Source organism: Drosophila suzukii, chromosome 3, assembly GCF_043229965.1.
Source record: "Drosophila suzukii chromosome 3, CBGP_Dsuzu_IsoJpt1.0, whole genome shotgun sequence".
Lineage (NCBI taxonomy): Eukaryota > Metazoa > Arthropoda > Insecta > Diptera > Drosophilidae > Drosophila > Drosophila suzukii.
In genome coordinates this window covers 64,583,686-64,609,147 of record NC_092082.1, presented here as the reverse complement: position 1 = coordinate 64,609,147, position 25,462 = coordinate 64,583,686, and the positions used below count along the sequence as shown (strand labels likewise).

The 25,462-nt window shown below is 42.5% G+C and overlaps 3 protein-coding genes across 8 annotated transcripts; 1 reads left to right on the top strand and 2 right to left on the bottom strand.

Annotated features, from left to right (window-relative positions):
- Window positions 1–62: 62 nt before the first annotated feature.
- Window positions 63–11,294, bottom strand: Taf1 (TATA-box binding protein associated factor 1). 5 transcript variants are annotated; one of them, XM_017082578.4, is made up of 16 exons: window positions 11,023–11,294; window positions 10,276–10,583; window positions 9,691–9,825; window positions 9,425–9,636; window positions 8,685–9,316; window positions 8,245–8,625; window positions 7,472–8,189; window positions 7,142–7,414; window positions 6,653–6,874; window positions 4,683–6,564; window positions 4,473–4,615; window positions 4,083–4,413; window positions 2,640–2,738; window positions 2,101–2,295; window positions 1,305–1,400; window positions 63–1,179 (listed from the first exon to the last, which is right to left on the bottom strand). In XM_017082578.4, exons 1-16 carry the CDS (start codon window positions 11,205–11,207, stop codon window positions 569–571), a joined length of 6,423 nt encoding a protein of 2,140 aa, XP_016938067.4. In that variant the 5' UTR covers window positions 11,208–11,294; the 3' UTR covers window positions 63–568. The 5 variants fall into 5 exon arrangements, with proteins under 5 accessions (XP_016938067.4, XP_016938068.4, XP_016938069.4 ...); XM_017082579.4 differs by having other exon boundaries at window positions 4,476–4,615; XM_017082580.4 differs by lacking the exon at window positions 1,305–1,400 and having other exon boundaries at window positions 11,023–11,293.
- Window positions 11,295–11,928: 634 nt separating this feature from the next.
- On the bottom strand, window positions 11,929–13,927 carry LOC108015978 (terminal uridylyltransferase Tailor-like). Of its 2 annotated transcripts, none has more exons than XM_065866228.2 (6): window positions 13,740–13,927; window positions 13,471–13,683; window positions 13,168–13,413; window positions 12,951–13,115; window positions 12,612–12,810; window positions 11,929–12,501 (listed from the first exon to the last, which is right to left on the bottom strand). In XM_065866228.2, exons 1-6 carry the CDS (start codon window positions 13,747–13,749, stop codon window positions 12,486–12,488), a joined length of 849 nt encoding a protein of 282 aa, XP_065722300.2. In that variant the 5' UTR covers window positions 13,750–13,927; the 3' UTR covers window positions 11,929–12,485. The 2 variants fall into 2 exon arrangements, with proteins under 2 accessions (XP_065722300.2, XP_065722299.2); XM_065866227.2 differs by having other exon boundaries at window positions 11,938–12,556; window positions 13,740–13,925.
- A 7,782-nt stretch (window positions 13,928–21,709) lies between these two features.
- On the top strand, window positions 21,710–25,247 carry Ass (argininosuccinate synthase). Its single transcript, XM_036819242.3, has 3 exons — window positions 21,710–21,932; window positions 22,052–22,297; window positions 23,767–25,247. The coding sequence occupies exons 1-3, from the start codon at window positions 21,762–21,764 to the stop codon at window positions 24,607–24,609; spliced, it is 1,260 nt and encodes a 419-aa protein (XP_036675137.1). The 5' UTR covers window positions 21,710–21,761; the 3' UTR covers window positions 24,610–25,247.
- Window positions 25,248–25,462: the final 215 nt, after the last annotated feature.

Here is a 25,462-nt window from a genome sequence, read left to right as displayed (position 1 = left end):
AATCACCAGTTTAAGCCAACGTGTCTACGTAGTCTGTTAACTTGAAATAAATTGATTCAAACTTAAAAATAATGAAAATTTCTTTGGTGCCTTTAATGGAAATATTTATTTTTTAAAGTAGAAAAAAGTAATTTTTTGACCGTAATAAACAAAAATGTTTTAAATAAACACCAGGAACTTATCTAACTTTGCTAACAAATTATATGAGTTTTAAATTGACAGTTAAGTCGGACTAAATAAACAGACATTTCCACAAAGTAGGTATATCAATCGACTCTGAAATTAAAAATAACATTTTTGGGTCTAAAAAATAAAATTTTTACTTATGACCTAGATAGTCAAATAATAATTTTATTTATATGAAAAATATGAAGTTAAGTTAGTTATAATTTTTGCGACTGTAACCTAGCTGTTTACAAATGGTTTTTATGACATCAGAGAAAAATATTATAGCAGATTTAATGGACTTCCAAGTCAAGCTTAATGAACATGTAAACACAAAGTAAACGTCCAGGGGCAACAAAAAAGTATTTTTTTGGTTCTTACAACTAACAATGATATTTAATCACTAGAAAGTCCAGGCATAATCATTGTCTCCTTGCGGCGTCTGCTGCTGCTGCAGTTGCTCTGGTTGCAGTGGGGGCATCTGCTGCTGCATCACTTGGTGTTGCAACTGCTCCATTCCCTGCTGGAAGTCCAGCTGCGGTGGCTGCTGGTAGTCTAAGTTTGTGGGCTCGTTGGACGAATCCACGAGGTAGATCTGCGACTGCGATTGCGATTGCTGTCCCATCTGCTGGTGGTGCTGCAAGGCGTAGTCTCCGTCGTCAAATACCTCTTTTTTGATGCGCACTCGGGAACCATCGTCCTCCTCGTCGCTCTCCGAAATGTCCAGATCATCGTCGATGCCCATGCCGTTGTTCATCGTGTTAGTAGGCATTTCCGACGGCATTTGCAGGGCGAGGGAATCATCCTCCTGGGACGGAAAACTCATTCCCATACCTGAAGCGGCACTTGTGCTGGCTTCGGGGGCATTGTACGGTCCACTGTCATCTTGAGCATGGGAGAGGAAATTGGTAAAGGCGCCCTGCAAGCTGCTGGGCTCGCCGAGATTCTGGCGAGGCTTGTGCATGGCCAGGAAGTCGGAGGGATCGTAGTTGGGGTCCACATCCATGGACTCATCTGAAACATTTGGAAAAATTTGATCAGTAAGAGTGGACTTCATGACCAAGTCAAATAAGGGATTAGGGGGTAGGGACATGGACATCAAGGGCACAACACAAACACTTATTAAGGATAATAAAGACCTTGCTGCTGTTGAGCATAGTAGCCAGCGCCCACGCTACTTAATTGCACCATTGCTTCGGCCACCTGCTGGCTGTCATCTTCGCCGATTGGCTCCTCTGCTCAGGCGATTTAAGTAAAATCAGAAACAGAAACAAAATCCAAAGTAAACGATCGAAAGTGTTTTTAGATTAGTAATAAACTTCCAAGTTGGGACAGAGAACCATAATAAATACAATTGTTCAGAATAATGCTTTTCTTGAAAAGTTAGTGATTTTAACAATATAATAGTAATGATTACAATGAATTATAATTATTAATAAATATATATAGTGCCGATCACATAATACTGTGTTACAGCAATAGTTCACCTCGACGAATGCATAGATTTCTTATTTGGTGTTTAAAAAAGACATTGTTGGACTTTTTAAATGTTTTGAATAACTAACAATCCAAGAACTCCCTCGCCATTTCAAGCAAAGCAAAAAAACATAGTTGACCTTCTTTATCTCAGAATCTGGCGTTGAGTAATTTTTTCGCGAAAAAATGTTTAAAAAGCGATTCGATGCGTACACGGTTTTCTAGCATCCATCGAGGTAAATAAATGAAGGTTTAATTTTATAACATAGTGTAATTTGCAAATATTCCCAAAAGTATTCAGCTATCTATTTAACACTAAATAAATTTTGATAAACAACGCGGCAACCAAAGAGAGTAAACCGAATGGCTTTCTTCACCGTTTTGCGATGAGCTAACAAATTATTCGTTCCTCTCAGAAAATGATCCGAAGTAGAAAGGCCTTTGACCGGAAACACCCACCTGCAATTTGCTGGGCCTCGATGTCGATCTCCGTCTTAATGTTTTTGGGATCGAACATGCCATCCATGGCTTCGGCAGGTGCGTGAATGCGTTCGCCCTGATCCAAAATGCTGGCCGCATTGTTCTCGTCTTCGGAAACCTCTTGGAAGTCCTCCTCCTCGTCATCATCCTCGTCATCCGTCGAGCATTGCAGGTCTGATAGAAAGCAAATTTGTTATTAAAAAAGTTCCAATTTGGGTAGGCAATTTGTGCATTACCAACAACTGAAATAAAACTCAAGTTTAATTTACAATTTTCAAAAAGGTAAAATTAAATTCTAATCTAAGAAATCATGCCAAAACTTAACTACTTTGTTATGTATTTAGGATTAGCACTACAGTTAGTCATCTAAAATCCAAACCGAAAATGAGGTGCGTGTGAAAAAGCAGTGGGGTGTCAATCAATTTTGGGTTTCATGTGTATTAAGAAATTATTGCAAGTGAATATTTGTGTGGAGGCCCGATGACTTAGTTCCGAGCAGTCGGCGATTTGAGGCTTACCTTCATCCAGGAAGTAAGCTTGCGTCTGACTCATGTTTGAGGCAAGGCTGTCCTTCCTCGGACGCCCCCGACCACGCTTAACCGGATTCTGGGATTTGACTAGAAAAAGGTAAAAGTTTTTGCAGTTCGTGGGTGGCAACAGTAAAGTTTTTTGGTCTTTTTCATTTGTTCGTGTATAAGGCTATCCCAAATTGAGACCCTCGCTAAGCGAGTATCGTCCGAAATAAACTAAATATGTGTTCGTCTGGCTTAAAATCTGGATATTCTCAAAACGTCTACTTCTGTATGTATTAACTGTGGAGCATAAACTAATATAATGTTTTATGTTCTCTGTTTAATACTAAAGCGAGAACGGACCACACCTTCGGCAAGCTAAACTTTAAATACCTTGCAGATTTATTTAATTAAAATTTGGTTTAATAAGGCCTAATTCGATTTGCAATGTTCCATGTTGCTAGCTTTTAAGCTGCTTAACAAAAATGAAAACAAAAAATCGGTTTATTTTAACAGATTGTTGCTATCGAAGCTATAAGATATAGTCCTCCGATAGGCAAGATCTTTTACGATCGAGGTATGCACAAGAAAAGCGATTTGTCTCGCACTGCGTGAAATTCCTTTAAAACCGCTCGAAAACGGTATGGAAAAGGACACACACATCGAATAGTCGTTGACTAAGAATATATATACTTTACAGACTCCGAAACGTCTTACTGCTTTACAAGCTTCTAAACAAGGGTATTAAAGGGAATTCAATTTAAAATAAGGAAGAGCACAAAACAAAGGTTTCGTTGAAATATACGCTACCTAAGTTCAAACAAACTTTTTATCAAAGGCAACATTATGTGTGACGTTAAAACGCACATTTGCAAAAAAACTTATTTTGGACTGCGATAATGCGCACAATATACAACAGTGAGAGTAGGGGACCTTAAGAATTCCTATATAAATATGGATCTTGCTAATATACATAAATACATATATGTATTAAGATTCTATTTTTACACGTTATAATAATGAAATTCAAATTGTCAAAAATAGAGAAATTTAAAGTTTCTTCCGTTTACTTTACATATACTCAGTTTCATGCATGGCGATGAAGTCTGTTTCCCCAATATCTACATGATATCGAACAAACATCATCCATTCAGAAGTTCAGTTTTACTACGCTTAAATTGTTTAGGATTAGTATAAGCATAAGAATCCATTTGGATCCGTGTCAACCATAACCAAAGATTTTGCCATATGCAAATTTTGTATATATTTCTTATAGTTTACTGATTTTGAAATGTAGGAGGAAGCGTGATCAATACCAATAGTTTTTAAGAAGACCAGGAGAAAGAGTAAATGTAGAAATGTATATGTATGAAATTGTAGAGATAATGCCACAGATCCTAAACCGATCAGGCTTATTGAAAATGAGGTAACAGATCGTAGCCCACTTACCCTCCTCCACGGGATCGCGCTGCTTGCGGGGTCTGCCCCTTCCGCGCTTCACCTCACCAGGTCCAGGGGGTGCGGATTTCCGCAATGACGGCGCGGCATGAGTCGAACCCAACTCAGCTCCCATGCTGCGATGGATGGAATTCGATGAGGACGCGTGCACCCCATGGCCCTCCACATCGATGTAGTCGTCCCCTGGAGAGCTAGCACGGCTGCCGCGGTCAAAGTTGTAGTCATCGTTGCCCCAGGCTTCTTCGAACTCAGGCGCATTCTCTCTAGCACGCTCCTGGGTCTTGGATATGTTATTCTCTAACTGAGCACAGTGCTCCGCGAACTAGTGTGGAATAAAAACACAAGATGAACTAACAGTCTCTGAGGCAATAAGAAACATACCACCTCTAACTGGGTTTGCGCGTAATGCAGTATCTTCTTGGCAAACCTGGTATAGCGGGTATCGCTGCCATTGTATTGTTCACAATTGGTGGCAATCAGCTCGATGTCAGCCAGATACTCGGCTCGACTGTGATAGCGATGACCTGGATTAACAGTTAGGATTAGTACACAAGTGCGATTAAATAATATGGAATAACCCTGACGACTCACTTTCAATGTTCTTGCCAATAGTTTCGAGGTCCATGGGTCGTTTAATGACCGTGTAGTAGTCTTTAACCTGTTTCTTGTTGACCGGCTTGAGGAAAGGCCAGCTTTCGGTCATTTGTTTAATCTGCGCATGCAGTTTGTCGAAGATAAAGGAGAGTGCCACTTGATCGTCGTCGTCCAGCAGCGGGTTTATGGCCTTTTCGAGGCGCATCAGTTTATCCTCTCGCTCTGCAAGCAGCTCGAAGCAGCTGCTGAACATGCGTTGGGCGGCCAAAGTGTATGCACTTTGTTGTCCGTTGTAGATGATCGAGTTGTCTACAATCTGCTTGAGATCTTCTAAAAACATCTCGCGACTTGTGTAGCGCCTCTGACGAATATACTCCCTCATCGTCTGCAGATCCATGGGCTTGGTAACCACGCGGTAGTAGTCCGGCACTTTTTTAGCATTCACCGGCTGTAGGAACGGTGTGACATCCGGCATGGAACGCAATTCATTGTGGATGATCTCCAGGATGGAGGACAGCACCACCACAGGATCTGTGCGCCTTCTGTTGGCCGTCTTGTTGTGCCGCTGTAGGTAGTCGCAGTGGAGATCGCCACCCACTCTGCGTTTCTTTTTGCCCATTGCATCTCGGGGAACCTTTAATGTGAGACCCGAGCTGGAGCGTCGCTTTCCGTCATCACCACCATGCCGTTTGAGCACCTTGCTGCTCAGCGTCACCTTGGTTCCATCGACATTCACCAGATCGTCGTCATCCATGGCCATCTCCTTTTCGCTCTGCTCGTCCAAATCGTCGGCCAGAGAAGGATTCGACTGGGACAAACTGCTCTGCATACCCGTGTACAAAGGACAGGCCTTGTTCGTGCGCATGTGACCAACCTGCCCACAGGCGCCGCACTTGAGCTTCAGGTCCGGCTTCAGCTTAAACTTCTTACGTGAAGGACTGACCTCCTTATAGCCACTATCCCGCTCCTTGTGGGAGTGTCCACCCGAGCTTTTGGGATCGCCCAAGGAAGTGGGCATGCCACCTGGCTGCAGCTTTTGGTTTTGGGCCAGCTGCGCTAGTCGTTCGCGCTCCTGGTTGCGCTTAATACGTCGCAGCTGCTCCTGGATGCGCCTCTTCTCGCGCTTCATCTCCTCCTTCTGCTGCTCGTCTAGCGTGGCGAACTGCTTGATGAACTGCTCATCCTTAGTGGTGCGTATCTTGATGTAGGCATCGATCACCGGCTGCCGCCGCACAGTCTCCACGCGGGTATACTCCTTGCCATCGTTTCCTCTGAAGGTACGCGTGATGCGAAGAATGCGACCTTGATTGCTGGTGGCCAGCAACTGCTGGCCGGCCTCTTCCTTGCCCTTAGCTCCCTTGGCGCCCCCACTTCCACTTGGCCCGCCGTGCTCTTCGTCCAGCTGGCGGAGCAACTCCTGGCGCTCTAGCTCTTCGCGTTCTCTTGACAGCTGCGTGGAGGTCTTCTTGTTGGACAACATGTTCTCCAAGTTCTTGCCCAGTTCTTCGAGGTCAGATTCCTCGGAGGCCGACGACTCTGCCTCGTCGGTGGATAGCACCTCCGAGCTGGCGAGAACTCGGTTCTGCAGATCGAAAATGCGTTGGCACTCTTCCTTATAACGCTCCTGGTGCTCAGCAATGGAGAACCGATTGCCGCGGGAGAACTTATCCATTCCCTCCTCGCCGGCCTTGGCTTTCTCCGTGGACAAGGTGCGCACCACGTCAATAACCTCCCAGCGGGAAAGCTTTTTGATCTCCTCCTCAGGCACTTTGAACTGTCGTAGAAGCTCCTTTGCACGCTGGAGTGGCAATCGACGCAGATCTGCATCCGTTCCGGTAACTGACCGCTTTGGCTGCGACTCCTGTTCTTCCTTGGTTTGCTGTTGAAAATAATTGACATTCATTTAGATAACATGTTACTTTACATTTCTAAAATGAATTATTAACTGTTTAATTATTTCATGTTACCGTTGGCTTATTTGGCACTCGAACGTAAGAGAATCCTTCACCACAACCCGTGGGATCAGCGGGACCACTCAGCTGGAGCAAACACTTTCCACGCATGGCCTGGATATATGCGCGAGTCGTGTTCCAGGGAGCAACCTTCACTTCGTCATCAAGTTTCAGTTGCGCTTCCTCGTCGTCATCTTCCTGAGGGGCGAACAAAAACTTCTCCCCGTAGCCTGCATCCTAAGAACAGAGAAATAATTTCATCATTTATCACAGATTTCAAAAATCCAAGAACGCTCGAGCATTTTTTATAACCGCTACCAGGGGACGGAGTTGAGTTTTTAACAGATTTTAAGCTGATGCGGGCAGTCGCAAACAGGTGCATTGACCATCTTCTAGATGCGGAAAATGTTACTTATCGTAATTTACCAAGAAAAGATGGCGTAATTTTGATAGCGAGAAACAAAACATTAACTTCAAATAAACAAAAAAAAACAGATTACTAACCTTCAATCGCTGTTCTGCCGCGATCATGCTGAAGTAAGCACAGCACTGCTCAGGTGAGACCATGGCACGGATCTCCTCCTCAGAGGGAAGTCGAAACTCCGGCTTAATAACCCACCAATTGGAGTCCATGCCGGTGCGTTTAAAGTCGGCGCACTGCTTCAGCCGCTTGCGGATGCTGCTCTCGGAATGGGCGGGAAACGCTTGTTTTATGTCGTCCATCCGAATGCGGCGAGGATTGTCGCGACTCTTCCAAAACAAGCGGTAAATAAAGACCTGACCAAACAAACATAATTAAAACCAATTAAAAACAGTTCAGATCTCGTCACTTACCTGCAGAAAGTCTCGTGTAAAGTTGTTAGCGCGCTTGGAGTTCGGACCCGGAACTTCGTACAGCGGACACTCTTGGCCGACTGTGAAGATGGAGTTCACCGATCGGATCCAGTAGCTGTTTCGGGTGCGAATAACGAGGAAATCGTTATGTGCCATCTTGTGCGGATAAATGGGCGCACGGTACATGTTGTTCTCAATCGCCTGGATGCATTGGCCAGGATGCAGGATACCCAGGAAGGGACTAGTGTGCGCAAAGGCGACCTCTCCGTAGACATAATCCTGGGGGCCACTGTCCTTCTCCGCCTTGCGCTTGTAGTAGTTCTTGATCTTGGAGCACATGCCCACCTGGTTCATCAGCGGCGGGTGCTCCTCACAGAATTCGGCCAACACGATGTCTCCGTCCCTGCCGCTCAGATCCTCCGGGTTGCGCATAAAAAAGACGTCTCCGCCACCAGAGGCGATGCGCTCCACCTCTCGCTGCTTGGCCTTTTTAGCGATGGTCTTTAGCAGTGGGAAGACGGGATGCGGCGAAACCTGGGCCATCGGTCCGTGCGAGTACTTCTTGAGTGGGGGGCGATGGAAAGAGCGGAGCTTCATCGGGCCCATGTGCGTAGGCACGAAGGGAGCCCGCAGCTCTACCACCGGAGTCGAGTGCTGAATGAGATTTCCTCCACCCACCTTAAGGCGCAGTGTCGGTTCTGTCTTGGGTGTATAGTAGCTACAGGACGATTAACAATTAGATTCCGCTTCTGTAAAATCTATAGGAGACTTACGTGTCATTAGATATGTTAAAGGGGTCTCGGTCGGGACTTTTGGGTGGCGGCGGCGGCGTGTCCTCAGCCAGCACATTGATTACTCCCGCCTTACCCAATAGAATTTTAGACTTCTTTACGTGGGGATGGGGAATTTTGATCTTTGGCGGAGGACCCGTGCTCTTGTTGATCTTAGAGGGATCGATGTCGTCGGGTATGCCCAGGATGATGTTTTCGTCGTTGGGATCCAAAGTAAGTACCTTCGGCTTGGGCACCTTGCTCATTTGCTGTGCATCCCATATCACCTCGTCCTCCCACTTGTGGTATATTAGCTCCTCGTTTTCCACCGGGAACAGACTGTACCAGGTGTCATCGGGTGCCTCCGCTGGCTTTGCTTGAGCACTGAAATTGAGAGCCATATTAGTCCTATATACCGGTATATTGTAAAGTCGATAAATTACTTTTGCTGTGCCTTTTTGCTGGATGCCGCTGAGCCCTGCTTGGAGCTACCACTGCTGTTTCCTACTGGCAGGGACGTCTTTCCCGGCTGACTGAAGGCGCCAGCAGTTCTCGATCCGCTGGAGGGCAGCCATCCAGCTGCATTTGTCTTTGAATTGAGCTTTTGTAGCACCTTGGCCTTGATGTCGTTCCCATCCCAGACCACGTCGTCCTCCCAGTGCAGCTGTGAGACCATTAGAAAGGCGTCGTCCGCAATGCTTGGCTCCTCGGCCTCTTCCTCTGGACTGTTAACACGTCGCTCATCCTTGGTCTGAGGCTGAGACGAGGAGGTTGCCGTCTTTGTCTTGAATCCGTAGTTGAATCCCTCGCCGGAGTCAGGCACCTCCAACATGTCGTACCAAATTTGTGCTGGCCCGTAACGCCAGTCAGCCACCTTGGGCTTTTGGTCACTGTTCTCTCCGTTTTCCGGTCCCTCCGGCCGCACGTCCTCGCTATTGAAGTCTCCCAGCAGTTTGTCTTCGTCGTCAGACATGCACTCCGCCGGCGTTGGCTCTGATGCATAGTGCAGACTGAAGCCTCTCTTTCGAGGCTCCTCAGTGTCGCTAGGGGAATCGGAGCCACCAGTGTTGGTCAGCTGCAAGGCAAGAAGTATTTACAAGGGCAAGTAAAGCAATTAACGTATATTATCCTGCTCAAAAATAATATCCCTTTATAAAATGTACTTTAAAATATTAGTTCCTACCTTCTGATCCCTGGACTGATTGCGCTTCCGGCGGCGTTTGCGCACGTGTCTCCAGATCTGGGGCAGACTAGTGGGCTTACCCGGTCCAAAGAGACGCGAAAAGCGTAGCACCTTTTGGGGGCGAAAGTCGGGAAAGAGCTCGCGCACATCCACGTTCTGGTACTTGGAGGGCAGAATGTCGGCCAGCGGTGTGTCCAGTTTGCGATCCGCATCTAGAAGGCATTAGTTATATTAAATAACATTTTTGCTTTAAAATCCCAATTTACCTTTGGGATCGGTGGACTTGGAGTCGCCGCCGGGACTGGAGCCCTCGTTTGGTTTGGCCGGTTCATCAGTTCCGCTGCCAGAGCCCGATCGCATGGGAGCACTGGGTGGAGGCATCAGTTCCTTGTCGTCCTTGGCTGCAACATAAAATTGTTTAAATAAGACACACAAGTGCTATATGTTTTATTGAGAAAATTTGTTTGCGTCACTTTGAATCAAAAATGTCACTTTAACTAGAAATACACAGAGACTGCGATGTATTCGGTTAGGCGAAACATAAATAATTCCTATAAATATTTTCAATCGCTAGCCTTTTCTCGTACAATAATAAAACATATGTAGAATTCTTTTAACACTCTACAAAAACACGCTGGTACATATATGTTTATGAATAATGAAGTTATTGAAGTTATTATTAACATTAAAAACAAATAAGCACATAAATATGTATTAAAAAACATTCTAAGAGTTTAATAAAATAAATTCAGAAGAAATGTATGTACATTCCTGAAACAATATTTGCATCTATAATTTTTCTTTAAGCCCCGAAGATGTTGACTAAATAGACGATTCGAGGCATCACTTACTCAGCTTGGCCTCCACCTTGGAAGCGGGAATGGCGTCCTCTAAGTCATCGTAGGACGTTGATTCTTCCGGCGGAGTGCGAGGACAATCCTCGGATAACTCAGTAATATCCGAATAATCTATGGCATCGTCCTGAGCTCTTACGGCACCATCCTCCTTTTCGTCACTCTTTACGCCAGCCTTTAGAGCATCGAACACACTCAGTCCTCCACTGGCACTGGCCTCAGACTTTTCCTCGTCGTCGTCCTCGGACAAGGGCTCGGCCTCCTTGCGGTCTATTACTTCGAGCAGCATTGAATCCAGACCCAATCTGATGAGGACGGTTTTTTGATAATATAAGATATATGTACGTTTGATAGGTTTCAATGTTAAAAATTAAAGTTTTGCCTGCACCATAGATTTAAAGGGATATTAGCACCTAGTGACATCACTAGTAGTATCACTAAATTGTAATTAGATATGTGTACATTTGATAGGTTTCAATGTTAAATATTAAAGTTTTGCCTGCACCAAAGATTTCAAGAGTTGATAGTGCTTAAAGGGATATAAGCACCTAGTGACATCACTTGTAGTATCACTAAATTGTAATTAGCAACGACGATCATTGTATTGTTATAATTGATAGTTCATGTTTACTAAAGCAGGAGGAAGTATTTTGAAATCTCCAAGTAATCCAGCCTCATACATATTAGGGAGATAATTTAAGATGTCTCCGCAAGCACTTGGGACATCTACATATGTATACTTACTTGGACAGGGATCCAATGTTCTCCCGGAGCTCCGCATCGAATCCGGTGCTCCCGCGTCCCTCGCCGTCATCTTCTAGCAATCTGCCCTCGGAGTCGATGTTTCCGAAAAGAATGCCGGTCAAGTCCAATCCATTGCCAATCGAGCCCTCGTCGTCACTGTTGTCGGATTCCATCTCCATATCCATCGCTCTCCAATGTTTACGCGGCTAAATTCTTGTTTTTGTCGGAGCGTAATTGCATTTTTTCCACGAAACACGGTTAAGTATGACCGTAGCGGAACATCTCAAAAATATCACACACAAAAAACCATTCATCCATATGGGCCGGCAATTGAAATGGCCAAGGGTTGGAAACTTGGCTATTTACAATTTCGGTCAAAATAATAGTAATGCCTGCGTTATTTTCTTCTGTCCAATTCAAACAAAGCTCACATTAATTTTTGTTGAGAAAACTAAAAAATCACTGGAGAGTTTACGAAGATGTCTACTATATATATAGCCGCAGAATTGAAAATCTGCAGTGATGGTTGATCAGGGCAAGTGATATCAATTGAAATGTATCGCAAAAACTAAAAAGATACGAGTACTTTTACAATTAGTTTGGGAAAATTAGCGGTAAAAGTGTAAACGTAAAATTTAAGAAAATTCGAGCTGTTGGGGACATTGGCATAAAAGTTCATTAGGCATGTTTTATTCTTTCTGAAATACGCACCGAATGACACTTTTCTCAAAACTCGCTAGTTTAGCGGGAAACAGCTATAAATAGCTTAATTTCAAAGGGCAGTAACTTCAGAACATGTAACGAACAGACTTGTGCTCTGTGTCGTTGAAAAGTACTTCAAAATACTATAAACGCCTTCTTAACGTAATTACACACACCTTTTAATGCAATTTTTCTCAACACCATAGACTAAAAACAAGAGAGAACGCTTTTGTCGAATCCCTTGACTAAATGTAATGAAAAAAAAACTTTTTATTAATAAATAGTTACGATCGCACCTTCATCATACATAAGTCTAAATATCAATTTTATCCTGCATATTGTCTTGCAGATTTCAGAGTGATTAAAATTAGGAAGTGTATTTATTTAGTTGATATCAAAACTTTTGTATGTTCCGATCGTCACTAGTTTTTAACTCGGTAAGACTTTTGTTTATTTGTTTATATTTTTGTAAATTTCGTTTGTGCAATCTTAATTTTCTGAAACATTAACTCAATATTGTGCAACAATGGTAGTTTTTGAGAAATTAAAATACGAAATTACAGTAAGCGGGTTAGGATCATGAATTTATGTACTTGAAGTTTTATTATGTAGCTAAGCTAAGTAAGTCATTAAATGCGAGAGTTAAGTGTCGCTTCGAGCTTGAATGAGTCAATTATTGAAGAATCCTTTTGTTTCTGTCCAGCATTTTTGTAGAAAGCAGTCCAAGTCCGATCGTTGAATAGACGCCCCCTTGTTGAATGTCAGGTGTACCAGGTCCTGAATAGCAACAGGTGAATTAGCAAATCATTTTCGGCCTACGAATTGTCGGCATCTGAAATGTTGAATAATTAGGAATGTATATAATATAAGCCCCATTGTTATTTTACCTTTGAGGCATTAAGTATTTAAGCTCGCGGCGCCAGACTTCTCTTCCCAAATATGGACAAATAATCATCCGCGAAAAATTGAATGTCGAATAATAGCTAAAAAATTCTGCGAGCTTCTGGCGAGTCTGGTCAGCATTTAACGGAATCTTGTTCATCTTGAAGTCGTACAAATTTAATTTACAAAATGTAGTTATCCATGCTTCGAAAGAAAGAAAATTAAAAATTAAATTAAACGAATTATACAACAACCTTATCAACTTGCGAGGTGAAAAGCTTTATACACAAACACAATACTCAGTTTTATTCAATGGACCCAATAGGAGATAAAAATGTACTCACGACCAACATTGGGACTTAGACCACTTTGAAGTTGGAACACAGATGGTAAATATCCGCGAACTTGCAGGAAGAATATAACCATTAGTACAAGCAAGTGGCTGCGAAAGACGGACTTAATCTGTTGTTTTTCCGCCCATTCCCGTAGATAGATGACCATCAATCGAGCTAGGTAATAACGATTAATATCTGATCTTTCCAACGAACCAACATTACTCACCGACGGGCTGCAGTTCAAATATGTAGATAACCAGCTTGTTCTGGCCATAGGTTAAGCTGTTCGTAAAGCTAATGTCGCACTGGACATTCGAGTTCTTGTGCCGGACAACAATTACAGGACGTTTACCTCCCGATTTTTTTAGAAAGGCCCACATCGAGCGATTGTTTTGTAGGGCTTTGGTAATGACTTTCTCTTCATGAAGAACTTTTTCAGTCACAGTTGTGCTGTATATAGTGCTAGAATTGTCTGTCCCCAACAATTTTTCAGAAAAGTTCCAGAATGATTTTTAGGAAAAGCTCTTACCAATATCCACATATATGTCAAGATCCGAGTCAGGTCCGGCCAAGCCCAAAATTCGCGAGCCGAAAAGATTAATCTGAATTGACTCAGAAGGAAACTCCGGGCGCAAGGTCGCCACTAGTTCGGATGTAATTTTCTGATGGAATCTACCATTGTTTTGTAGCTTATTGGCTCTGCGCTCTTTATTTAAAAGAGTAATCCAAAAATCGCGGGTTTCTAATGGGTTTCAAAACATCAGAAAGGATGCTTGATTGCTTTAACTTTAAACTTACTGAGATCCATTTTGTGGTCAGGAACTTAAGTTAGTTCGAATAATCTGAACTTTCAATTTCCCCCAAAATTATTAGATTGTCCAGTGTGACCAAGACTTTCTTTTATTAAAGAGGCCCTACGTAGCCATGCCCTTAATTTGGGCCTGTTCAGAGTAGGGTCGAGTCTTGCCGTTATCGAGTCTTGGGCAAGACTCGAGTTTTGACTTGAAACAGTTTGTCTAATAGTTTGTCAGGTGCGTAGCCAGGGGGTTTTGGTAGTTTTACCACCCCATGACGGTTTTTTGTTAACTAGATAAATTTTTTCTAAAAATTAATTTTAAATAAGCAAAATTTGTAAGTCGTTTTGGTGATATAAAAAAGCCTTGCGATTAGATTTCTGATTTTGGTGGTCATACGCGGCCACTCAGATGCTGTTTGACCTACTGAAGGAAAACATCGACGAAACAATTGCAAGCCTTTCGTGTTAAGGGCTAGTATTCAACCTAACAAAAAGTCGTTCAGAACCAAAAAATGTATATAAAAAAAACGTCACAAGAATTTTGAATACTTGGCCAAAAATAAAACAGCTAACATGTTTTTTTAAAAGTTCCATCAGGGATCGAAAGTAAGTATTGGTTCAAATCAAGAAGAAAGTATTCTTGAAATAAAGCACGATTCATACTAAAATCAATCAAAAATCGCTTTTTAAAACAAGTAATTTACTACAATCAAGGGCGATTAACTCCTGGAAAGGAGAGCGCCTAAGCATGAACTCGAGAGCGCTTATGCTTGAATTCGAGAAGTCTTCTTCTCGAAACCGAGAAGACTTATGCTAAAAGTGAGACAACATATTTTCAAAAAAGTGTTCTCAAGCCAAGAGCACTTCTTCTTGATTTCAGTAAAAGTACGGTCGGCTTACTGTTGAGCACGAAAATACTGAGATTGAGACAGAATATAACGCTTTTTTTGATCGGTGTGCTGTTTTTAAAGCCACATTTTTTAACGGGCATACAAATAGTTCATGGTTATAGTGGAGCTTTCTTTATTTTTGGGCAAACGGATATAAAGACAATGGTATTGATTAGGGAAATAACGATAAATCTTGATTTATTATGGGAATTGATCTATTTATTGAAAGTATTGTTTCATTCTTTATAAAAACAGTTTTGAATAATTTATTGCGGTAATTCGAAAAATTTGTTTTTAAAGATCAAATCGTGTTTTATACTCTTAAAAACGAATAAGTAAAATAAAACTAAACTAAACTAAAAATTAATGCAGGGTCCTCTTTTAGAAAAGATGACGCTGACTTAAATAGTATGATGATATGCTTTATCCACATTCGACTGATTATTTTAGGTTTTACAAAAATATACGTGTGCTAATGAACTGTACTTTGCGAGATTCTGGCAGCCAGTGAGTATGGCGGTGCGTTGCCACTTTTCACTCCCGTTGCAACTGGGTATCGAATACAACTTAGGAATATCGAGTGTTACTTAGGAATATCGAGTACAGAAAGGGAAAGATATTAGATCAGTAGGTGAGACCGCTTCTAGTGGTCCTTGTCTCTCCAGTACCGCATCCCACAATCGGCCCTCCTGACGCAGGATTCGTCCCGAATGCCTTCATGTACTCTGCGACGGTTGATGTCTTCACCTTCACCTTCTCCTACCCTTTCAACTTCGTATCTTCCATGGTTTCCTACTTTGACTACTTTATACGGCCCTAGGTTCTTTCCTTTCAGTTTCAAACCAGTACCATACTGGGTGCGTTTAATGGCTACCAAATCGTTTAATTGGAACTTCTTTTCTACCTTTCTTTTTGCATCAAAAGCTTTCTTGTCTTCCGCTTGGATTTTCCCTTGCTTCCTTCCTGAATTAAACAATCCTTTAACAATGACTTGAGCTGGACATCTCCTGAGATACGCATATCTAATCCTGTTAACAGTTTGAATGGTGAAACTTTGGTACTCCTTGGCTCAGTGTTGTTTATGATCTGCTGTACCTTACCTACATGCTTATACCAGCACCCTGGGCTTTCAAGACTTAGTATGGAGAGCATCGGAACAACTATTTTATGCATGCGTTCTACTTGTCCGTTTCCCCTTGGTACGCCTGTTGCAATCAGCAAATGTTGGATCTTCTCCCTATCGCAGTACTCTTTGAACAGGTGGGATGTGAATGCAGCTCCACGATCTGACACTATCTTGTACGGATTTCCAAAACAAACAGCCTGGCGCTCCAAACAAGTCACCACTTCATCAACCCCTGTGCTTCGTGAGGGTTACAACCATACGTACTTGGAAAAGGCATCTACAATTACGAAGATGTGATTATATCGTTTTTTGGTTAACTACATCGGACCAACATGATCAACATGGTGTGTGACGAGCGGCTTGTCTCCTTTGTCTATTGGTGTAAGGAACCCTTCTTGCCTACCAACCTTAGCATTCACAAGGATGCACTCTACGCAGCTATCGACCACTCGCGCTACTTTCTCTTTTAGCTTCGGAATGTAGTACGACTTCTCGATCAAATCCTGAGTTTTCTTGGATGAGAAGTGTCCTTGCTTGTGACTATTCTGGATGATTTCGGTTTCCATGAGTGAAGGAACTACTAGCAACTCTTTGTTAGAATCCTTGAACAGAACTTCGTTCACTATGTAGAAGTCTTCATAGCCTTTGGTCTCGACGACACTTTTGAGCACCTTCGTCCAATCATCTAGAAGCTGTGCTTCCCGCAAACGATGAAACAAACTGTCAGTCAACGTATAACATGACACCCTACTCAACGCATCGACATGTCTCATCTTCGAACCTGACCTGTGTTCTATTTCGTAGTCGAAATCTTGTAGATACATCGCCCATCTAGACACTCTGAGTGGAATCTCTTTCTTCTTCATGGTCATGGCAAAAGCGTTACAGTCCGTAATTATTTTAAACTTCTTCCCTAGAACGTACACCCGCCACTTTACCAAGGCTCCAATAACTGCAAGTACTTCCAGTTCATAGGAATGATACTTTTCCTCACATGGGTTGGTTTTACGGCTCATGTAGAAAACTGGATGTCACAAGTTAACACAGGGATCTCGTTAAAGCAAAACGGCTCCAAGTCCGAACTTGGATGCATCGGTATGAATTTCTGTGTCAAGTGAATGATTATAGAGCTTCAGAACTGGTCCACTGATCAACGCTTCTTTAAGCTTTTTGAATGCCGCTAACTGCTGGTCTTGAAACTCTAACCTCACTTCCTTGCGCAACATGTCGGACAACGGTTTGGCAATTACGGCGTATCCTTCCACAAACCTACGGAAATACGACGTCAATCCTAAGAATCTTTGGACTCCTTTCTTATCGCGCGGAATCGGAAAATCAGGAACTGCTTGAGTTTTCTCATTACCTGGCTTGATGGTACCGTTTTCAACGACATAGCCTAAGAAGTTAACTTTGCGCTTCAACACCTGACATTTACTCCAATTTATACGCAAACCATTTCCTTGTGCCACTTCCAAAACTCGCTTCAACTTTTGCACGCCCTCATCGATACTCTTGCTCGAAATGATCACATCGTCCATGCATACAACCGCATCCTCGTTCTTAATCGAATCACGCATAACTGCCATGATAAACCTGGTAAACACTGCTGGAGAGTTTGTTATGCCGAAGGGTACAAACAGGAACTCATACTGACCACTCTTAGTTACGAACGATGTATACTTTTGGGATTCTGGCGAAACAGGCACGTGAAAGAAACCATTAGTCAAATCTAGAGTTGTAAAAACTTGTCCACATCGTAGCTTTTCGATCACACTGTCTATTTGAGCTGTTGGGAAGTTATCTCGGACAATCTTTTCATTTAACTTTCTATAATCGCAACACAAGCGCTTTTTCCCGTTCTTCTTATCTACAAGCACCACTGGCGAAGCAAACTCGGATGTACTAGGCTTGATTATCCCTTCCTCTAGCCATTCTTGAACCTGGTCATCGACAATTTTTTGATCGCAATAAGCTAATCGTCTCGGATGTTGGAAAACAGGCAACTCGTCTGTCAACAAGATCTTCATCTTTCTTTTTGGCTTGTAACTTTCGATCAATGACTCCACTTCAGAAGCTACTTCCTGATTCAAGTGCTCCAAATCTACTTCCGAAACTGTCTTAGAGTCTTTCGTGGTGATCATGCACAAACTTTCGAACTCGCTAATTAGCTGCATACAAGTACTTTGCCCTGCCTGGTTGTCGTCTGATCCTGTCATTGGTCTTTTCTGAACACTTTGAACTCTTGGCGAAAATATAGTGCCAGACCTGGTTACCATCATGTCAACGCTGTTTAAGATTGTTGTGCCTAAGATTGCGTCAAACTTCATATCGTCATCTGGTATGACATGAAACTCGACCGACATGTCGATTCCATCGATAACGATCTTTGTAACGAAGCTTCCGAATGTTAGGACCTGACTTTCACCGATACCTGTCAAAACTCTCTGACGACCCATCAGACTGCCTACTCCAACACCTAGCTTCAAGAACAAACGCCTACGCATCAAACACAGTTCAGCACCAGTGTCCACAAGTCCTTTGAATTCTGAATTCCTGCAAATCACAGATTTCAGTTCCAAGCTCGAAGAAAAGGACTCACGCGATGGTTGTGAAACGACTTTATCGTCCTGGACGACATTGGTTGCTCTCTCTGTTTTGACCTGTACATCTGCTTTACATTGCGCTGCTCGGTGTCCTGGCTGATCACATTTGAAACATTTCTCCTTCACAGGACAGTCATTCTTCATGTGCGACGAATCTCCGCACCTAAAACATTTCCTAACTGATCCACCTACCGCATCTTGTTTTGTATCGTGCACAGCCTTGCTACTACTACTTGTTTACTGGTTTGGATGATCCACGTGATTTTTGACAAGCGTCGATTTGTAGCTTTAGATCCTTGAGGTTTCTGGCCTGGTATAGCATTGCTTTATTTGATCTAGCATCTGGGATACCCTCAACGAAATACTCGATCAAACTTTCTTCCTCCAAACAAATGGGCTTTGCAATTTCCATAAGTGCATAAAGGAACTCGTGCAAGGATTCACCCTTATGCTGCTGTCGTTTTCCCAACCTGCGATGAACTTCTGCTGAGGATAACTTGATTCCAAACTCCTCCAACAAAGCCGATTTCAAACTTGCCCAGTCTTTGATATTTCTCTGGCTACGCACAAACATGTTTGCTGCTCCACTAAGCAACCGTTTTGCATACACAAACAACTGAAAAGGGTTCCACTCAACTGTAGCTGCACAATCCTCCAACTCTCCTATCCATTGGTTTATATCTGGGGAACTCGACCCAGAAAACTGCGAAACACTGCCCTCTACATCTTTCAACGTGAACCATGATCTACCCTGCCTTTCATTTCCTAGTCCTTGATGCCAACCTGCAGCGTTTGGCCGATTTATAGTGGTTTCTGCGGACGTTACTGATAAACCATCTTCACCATTATCCTCCGTTTCCGCCTCACCATCGTTGTTTAGACCGTAGTAAGTCAACAACCTCTCTTGCAATTCCGCTTTCAATCCAGTCGTACCCAATTGCAACTCCGACAACTTCCGACGCAACTCTTCAACTCGCAGTGCCAAGATCTCGTTTCTCTCCATTTTACAACTTTGTCCTGTAGATTATTAGGATTAAACAATATTTTCTTAAATTTAGTATCAAAAGCAATTTGTAAATAGATTAACCACCCTGTCTCTGGAACTGCTTGATTTCAATGTTAGCCCACTACTTTGCAAACGACTTGAAATAAACTTTCCGGCAAAACTCCTCCAAAAGTTCAGCCACTTGCTCAATGATGTCGCTTTTGGTCGTCGTCGTATTTCTTTGCCACGCTTCCCGCTTTTGTAGCGTCACACATACAATGAAGACTTCCAAACTCAACTGGAACTTTCTGGATGCTTTCGTCTGCTGCCAAGATCTGTGCACCAGCCTTCCGCTTGCACAATCCTGCACGCACGCTCCGATGACCACACCAGATCCAATCTCTTGCTCGCTGTATCTCCACTGCTTCCAGCCCGTGTCTGCTGCTCCTCCTAGATCTCCAGCCACGATCAGCTGCCTCCTAATCCTTTCAGCACTTCGTCCGCTAGTTCTCCAAGTTCTTGCCTTTGCAAAAGCCACCAACTGTGTCTGCTTTCTACGCCAGCCTTCTTTGTCACACTCCAGCCAAATTGCTTATGACGATTTGAAGATATCTAGCCGATTTGCTAAATTTCACCAGCTCTCCGCTTACGCACTCCACGTGTTTTTTGCCAAAGTGTAAGTTCTGTCGAATGGTAGGCTATATCCCGGTTGAGCCCCCAAAAATTGCAGGGTCCTCTTTTAGAAAAATGACGCTGACTTATATAGTATCATGATATTCTTTATTCACATTCGACTGATTATTTTAGGTTTTACAAAAATATACGTGTGCTAATGAACTGTACTTTGCGAGATTCTGGCAGCCAGTGAGTATGGCGGTGCGTTGCCACTTTTCAATCACGTTGCAACTGGGTATCGAATACAACTTAGGAATATCGAGTGTTACTTAGGAATATCGAGTACAGAAAGGGAAAGATATTAGATCAGTAGGTGAGACCGCTTCTAGTGGTCCTTGTCTCTCCAGTACCGCATCCCACATTAATGTAAGATGACAATGCCGAAGGACTTCTTAAAAATACACACCATAAAAAAAATCTCCCTTAAATCAAAAAATTCGCCTTTAAATCAAGAAAATCGCCTATGATTTTCATCCAACGGCGACTCACCTTTATTTTAAATAAATAATTTTCTTGAATTTATGGTTTGCCATTTCTGGAAATAATGACAAATTTTTCTTAAATGTATGGTAAAAAACCTTAAAATTAAGGAAAAATTTATTAAAATAAGAAAACAAATATTTATAATGTAAGATTACATTACATTTTACATTTTACATCTTACACTTTACATTTGAGGAATTTGGTTGGATTTGTATACAAATTTTGGATTTTAAATGGATAAAACCGTTTCTAATTTTAATGGCAATTATTACATGGGAATACAGTCTAAAAATGTTTATATTTACCTGAATCTATTAAAGATTTATTTTATATAAATACTTTTTCTAAACATATAAATAAATATAACAAATGGAAAAATCCTTACCTCAGACAACCCCGGCGTGAACTCTAACCCGCAACTGCTCACACCATAGCCAGACGTCTTAACCATTCGGCCACGCGTGCTTCTTGTTATACAATGACTAAAGAGGGCTAAGGTGTTTTTGGTCCAGCTTTACGCATACCAATAACGTTTATTCTAATCTAAACCTTTTTAACAACCGTTTAAACAATTTAGTAAATAGAAAAGTGAAACTAATAAGAAAAATTACATAAATTAAAAAAAAAAGAAAAATAAATAAACAAAGGGTACACTTGCCGTGACGTGGGCTCGAACCAGGTACTTTTGTTCGATTGTTTATTGACCGGACGTCTTTACCAGCTAGACCACCATCAAAATGTATAAAAAAAAGTCACTTTCTCTTAAAATATGGGTATTTCTTTCCTAAATTTAAGTAAGAATTTACAATTATTTCATGAAAAAAAATCAAGAAAAATTCGCCATTAGTTAAAGAAAAAAATTCGATTCTTCCTCTTCTTCATTACAAAAAAAAAAAAATTATGGCGAATTCCTTAAATTGTAGACATTTTTTCGAGTGCACGTTGTGTTTAGTTAGGAATCTTGACAGGAGTGAAAGTATCACATCGAAATCCAAACCCTTGGATTCCAGCAATTCCATAATATTTTGTAGCAATTTTTTTAGCCCCCAAGATTTTCAATAAAATTCACCAGAATGCTAACATTGTTATCTGCGTCGGCACCATCACCTTATCATCAAAACTAATTTTACAGAGAATCACAAGTGGGTGACTGATAAGCTTATTAGATTAGTCGGAGATTACTGCAAGCTCAATGAGCCAGAAGGTCTCCGGTGTTCAGTATTTTTGTTCCAGCGTATAGTGCAGACTGGCAGGAGTGAAATATGGCTGGAGAAACTGTAATTTTGGCCTACTCTGGTGGCCTGGACACTAGCTGTATCCTCAAGTGGTTGTTGGACAAGCAGTATGAGGTCATCTGCGTCCTAGCCGATGTTGGTCAGAAGGAAGATTTTGCCGCCGCCGAGAAGAAGGCCCTAAAGATTGGGGCAAAGAAGGTTAGTTGTAATGAGACGTGTGAACAAATATGTGATATGAAGAGGCAAAGCCATCTTAGAAAATTTGAATAATATAATTTATTTTCACTGTATTAAAAATAGCTTTATTCGACTTCTAGGTGATCGTGGCTGATGTGAAGCAGTCCTTCGTAAACGATTATATATGGCCGGCCACACAGATGGGTCTGGTCTATGAGGAGCGCTATCTGCTTGGCACTTCTCTGGCCCGGCCCTGCATCAGTGTTGCCCTGATGGAGGCGGCCCGCCAGTGCGGGGCTAAGTACCTAGCCCACGGAGCCACCGGAAAGGGGAACGACCAGGTGCGCTTCGAGCTGTGCGCCTATGCGCTCAAACCGGATCTTAAGGTGAGTCTAAGCATCCCAGGGGTATCAGACTGACTGATAAGCGTTTTCAAGGGCAGATTGGAGTGCTTATCAGGCTTTTGTATTTCCCCTTACAAAAATGTAGTATTAGTTCTATCTGATAGTCGATCAGATACCCGTTACTCAGCTAAAGTGACCAAAGGGAAATGAAGATATGCAAGCAGCAAAGCGAGATTGAAATGCGCCACTACCCGCGATCTCAATATATGGTTATTTGGGCGATAGACAGCTTTAAGCGCGATGGGCGTTAGAGTTGGCGTGGCAAACTTTTTTTGGGTCAATCGATAGGTATTGATGAAAATAGGTATCAAGAAAATTGTGGGCGCCACAGGCTTAGGCGGCTTGTGGGCGTTAGAGTGTGCGTGGCATAGTCGCGTAACAAAACACTAAAATCTTAGATCATTTGCTTTAGTCTTGTTGATCTATGTTTCCTCCTCGCGAACCGTATTTACCCGCATATTGTGCCCGCGCGTTTGTACTGCTCTTAGTGCATTAACGTTCAACGATAAAAAACTTGAGCTGCTTACAAGGCTACGGAATCGAAATCTGAAAACCCCATTCTCTATCTTTGATAGTTTCCGAGATATCCGCGTTAATATTTACGTTTTTTTGAAGTTTGTGGGCGGTTTGTGCGTGTTAAAGTGGGCGTGGAAATTTTTTTTTGGATCAATCGACAGGTATTGATAAGAACAATACATTTCAGCTAAAATTTTTATTCTAGCATTAAAACTGTAGGAGCCACAGTTTTGTGCTGTTTGTGGGCCTTAGAGTGGGCGAAATTGACGAAGCAAACATGCGCTGCGCAGGAATCTCTAAAATCTGCATGCCTAATCCCAGTATTGTAGCTTTTATTGTTTCCAAGATGATAACGTTCATACGGACAGACGGACATGGCTAGATCGACTCGGCTAGTGATCCTGATCAATAATATATATACTTTATGGGGTCGGCAACGCTTCCTTCTGCCTGTTACATACTTTCCCACGAATCTAGTGTACCCTTTTACTCTACGAGTTACGGGTACAACTATGAACTTTTTTTTCTTGAGGTGTTATAGATACTTGTAAAAAGCAAGGTATACAATTATGTCTCTTTCTACTTATTAAGGAACATATTTGTTCCACATATTTTCCTTTTATAAAAAAGTTTCAATGTTGTGCCCATCCGAGTACAAGGAAAAATTAGAATATGGGAGGGTGAAGTAAGAATGATACATTTTGTTTTTATCTAGAACCTGTGGAAAAAATACTAAATCAAAAGATCGAACAACTAACCTAAGATCTATAAGCCTTGAATGGTATGCAATATAATGGTTTGATACTATTTATAAATAGTATTTATATTTTTATTTATAAAACTGATATCTGGAGTTTAAAAATATGTTATAAAATTCAGTATATAAATAAACCAAGACGTATTCTTGACGATTATGCCTCTTCTAAATTTTTTAGATCATCGCTCCCTGGAGGGATGTGGAGTTCTGCCGCCAGTTCCAGGGCCGTCAGGACCTCATTGCCTATGCCCAAAAGCACGGAATCGAGGTGAGTGCCAAGCCGGCTACTCCGTGGAGCACCGATGCCAACATCCTGCACATAAGCTACGAGTCCGGAGTCCTCGAAGATCCCAACACTGTGGCTCCGGACAATCTCTACGAGATGACCGTCGATCCTTTGACGAAGGCTCCTCGGGATGCCGTGCGTCTGGTCATTCAGTTCCATCGCGGACTGCCCACCAGTGTGGAGGATTTGGCAAGCAGTCGAGTTTATACCGAACCCCTGGATATGCTGGAGTTCCTAAACGAGCTGGGTGGATCTTACGGCATCGGACGGATTGACATTGTTGAAAATCGTTATGTGGGCTTAAAATCTCGCGGGGTATACGAAACGCCCGGAGGCACCATCCTGTATGCTGCTCACCAGGATCTCGAGGTCTTTGCCTTGGACCGCGAAGTACTCCGCACCAAGCAAGTCCTGCGAGATCGCATGGCCGACTATGTGTACAATGGCTTCTGGTTCAGTCCAGAGGCGATTTATGTCCGAAAATGCATAGAGTTGGCCGAGGAGCGTGTCTCTGGAAAGGTGACCGTGGAATTGGCACCTGGGTATTGTCGCGCCGTTGCCCGCAAGGCCGCGGACGATGTCGGAGCTCTTTACAACGAACAGCTCGTCTCCATGGACGTCCATGGTGGCTATGTCCCGCAGGATGCAGGAGGCTTTATTGCCATCAATGCGGTCCGGATTAGGGAACATGTGCGAGCATTTGGCGCCTACGAAGTGCCAAAGCAGGGCAAATGAACGATGTTGTAATACATTTATTATACCCGTTACTCGTAGAGTAAAAGGGTATCTTCTAGATTCGTCGGAAAGTATGTAACAGGCAGAAGGAAGCGTTTCCGGCCCCATAAAGTATATATATTCTTGATCAGGATCACTAGCCGAGTCGATCTAGCCATGTCCGTCTGTCCGTCTGTTCGTCTGTCCGTATGAACGCTGAGATCTTGGAAACTATACAAGCTACAATACTGGGATAAGGCACGCATATTCCTGAGATTCCTGCGCAGCGCAAGTTTGTTTCAGCAGAGGCCACGCCCACTCTAACGCCCACAAACCGCCCAAAACTGAGGCGCCCACAATTTTCATGCTAGATAAAAAGTTTTAACTGAAATGTATTGGTCTCGTCAATACCTATCGATTGATCCAAACAAAAATTTGCCACGCCCATTCTAACGCCCATAACGCTTAAATCTGTCGACCGCCGGTAGGTGGCGCATTTCAATCTCGCTTTGCTGCTTGCATACCTCCATTTCCCTTTGGTCCCATTAGTTGAGTAACGGGTATCTGATAGTCGAGGTACTTGACTATAGCGTTCTTCCTTGTTTTTTAAATAAACTTGAGTTTGTTTTTATTGCCCATGTGCTGCAATAATATATGGAGCTTGTACACTTTTTATTTTTGTAGTCGATATTCTTTTGACCTTTTATTATATTACACATATTAATCAAATGACATATGTATAAGCCGAGGCGATCAAATTGGTTGGATAACCAGATTACTGGAATTGATTTTACACTATATATTAATTTTAACCAGGGCTTTAAAGATAATGTTGGAGTTAGTAAAAAGCGGAAATAATATTGACTAACTTTAC

Bases quoted from the DNA above. Each gene is read 5' to 3' on its own strand.
- LOC108015978 (XM_065866227.2), bottom strand. The intron at 13,414-13,470 runs GTAAGAGCTTTT...TGTTGGGGACAG, and splicing joins TGACATATATGTGGATATTG to ACAATTCTAGCACTATATAC. The intron at 13,116-13,167 runs GTGAGTAATGTT...GTTATTACCTAG, and splicing joins ATTTGAACTGCAGCCCGTCG to CTCGATTGATGGTCATCTAT.
- Taf1 (XM_017082578.4), bottom strand. From the start codon at position 11,207: ATGGATATGGAGATGGAATCCGACAACAGTGACGACGAGGGCTCGATT. The intron at 8,626-8,684 runs GTAATTTATCGA...TCTCAATTTCAG, and splicing joins AGCAAAAAGGCACAGCAAAA to TGCTCAAGCAAAGCCAGCGG. The intron at 6,875-7,141 runs GTTAGTAATCTG...CTCTGTTCTTAG, and splicing joins CGGCAGAACAGCGATTGAAG to GATGCAGGCTACGGGGAGAA.
- Ass (XM_036819242.3), top strand. From the start codon at position 21,762: ATGGCTGGAGAAACTGTAATTTTGGCCTACTCTGGTGGCCTGGACACT. The intron at 21,933-22,051 runs GTTAGTTGTAAT...TTCGACTTCTAG, and splicing joins TAAAGATTGGGGCAAAGAAG to GTGATCGTGGCTGATGTGAA. The intron at 22,298-23,766 runs GTGAGTCTAAGC...TAAATTTTTTAG, and splicing joins CGCTCAAACCGGATCTTAAG to ATCATCGCTCCCTGGAGGGA.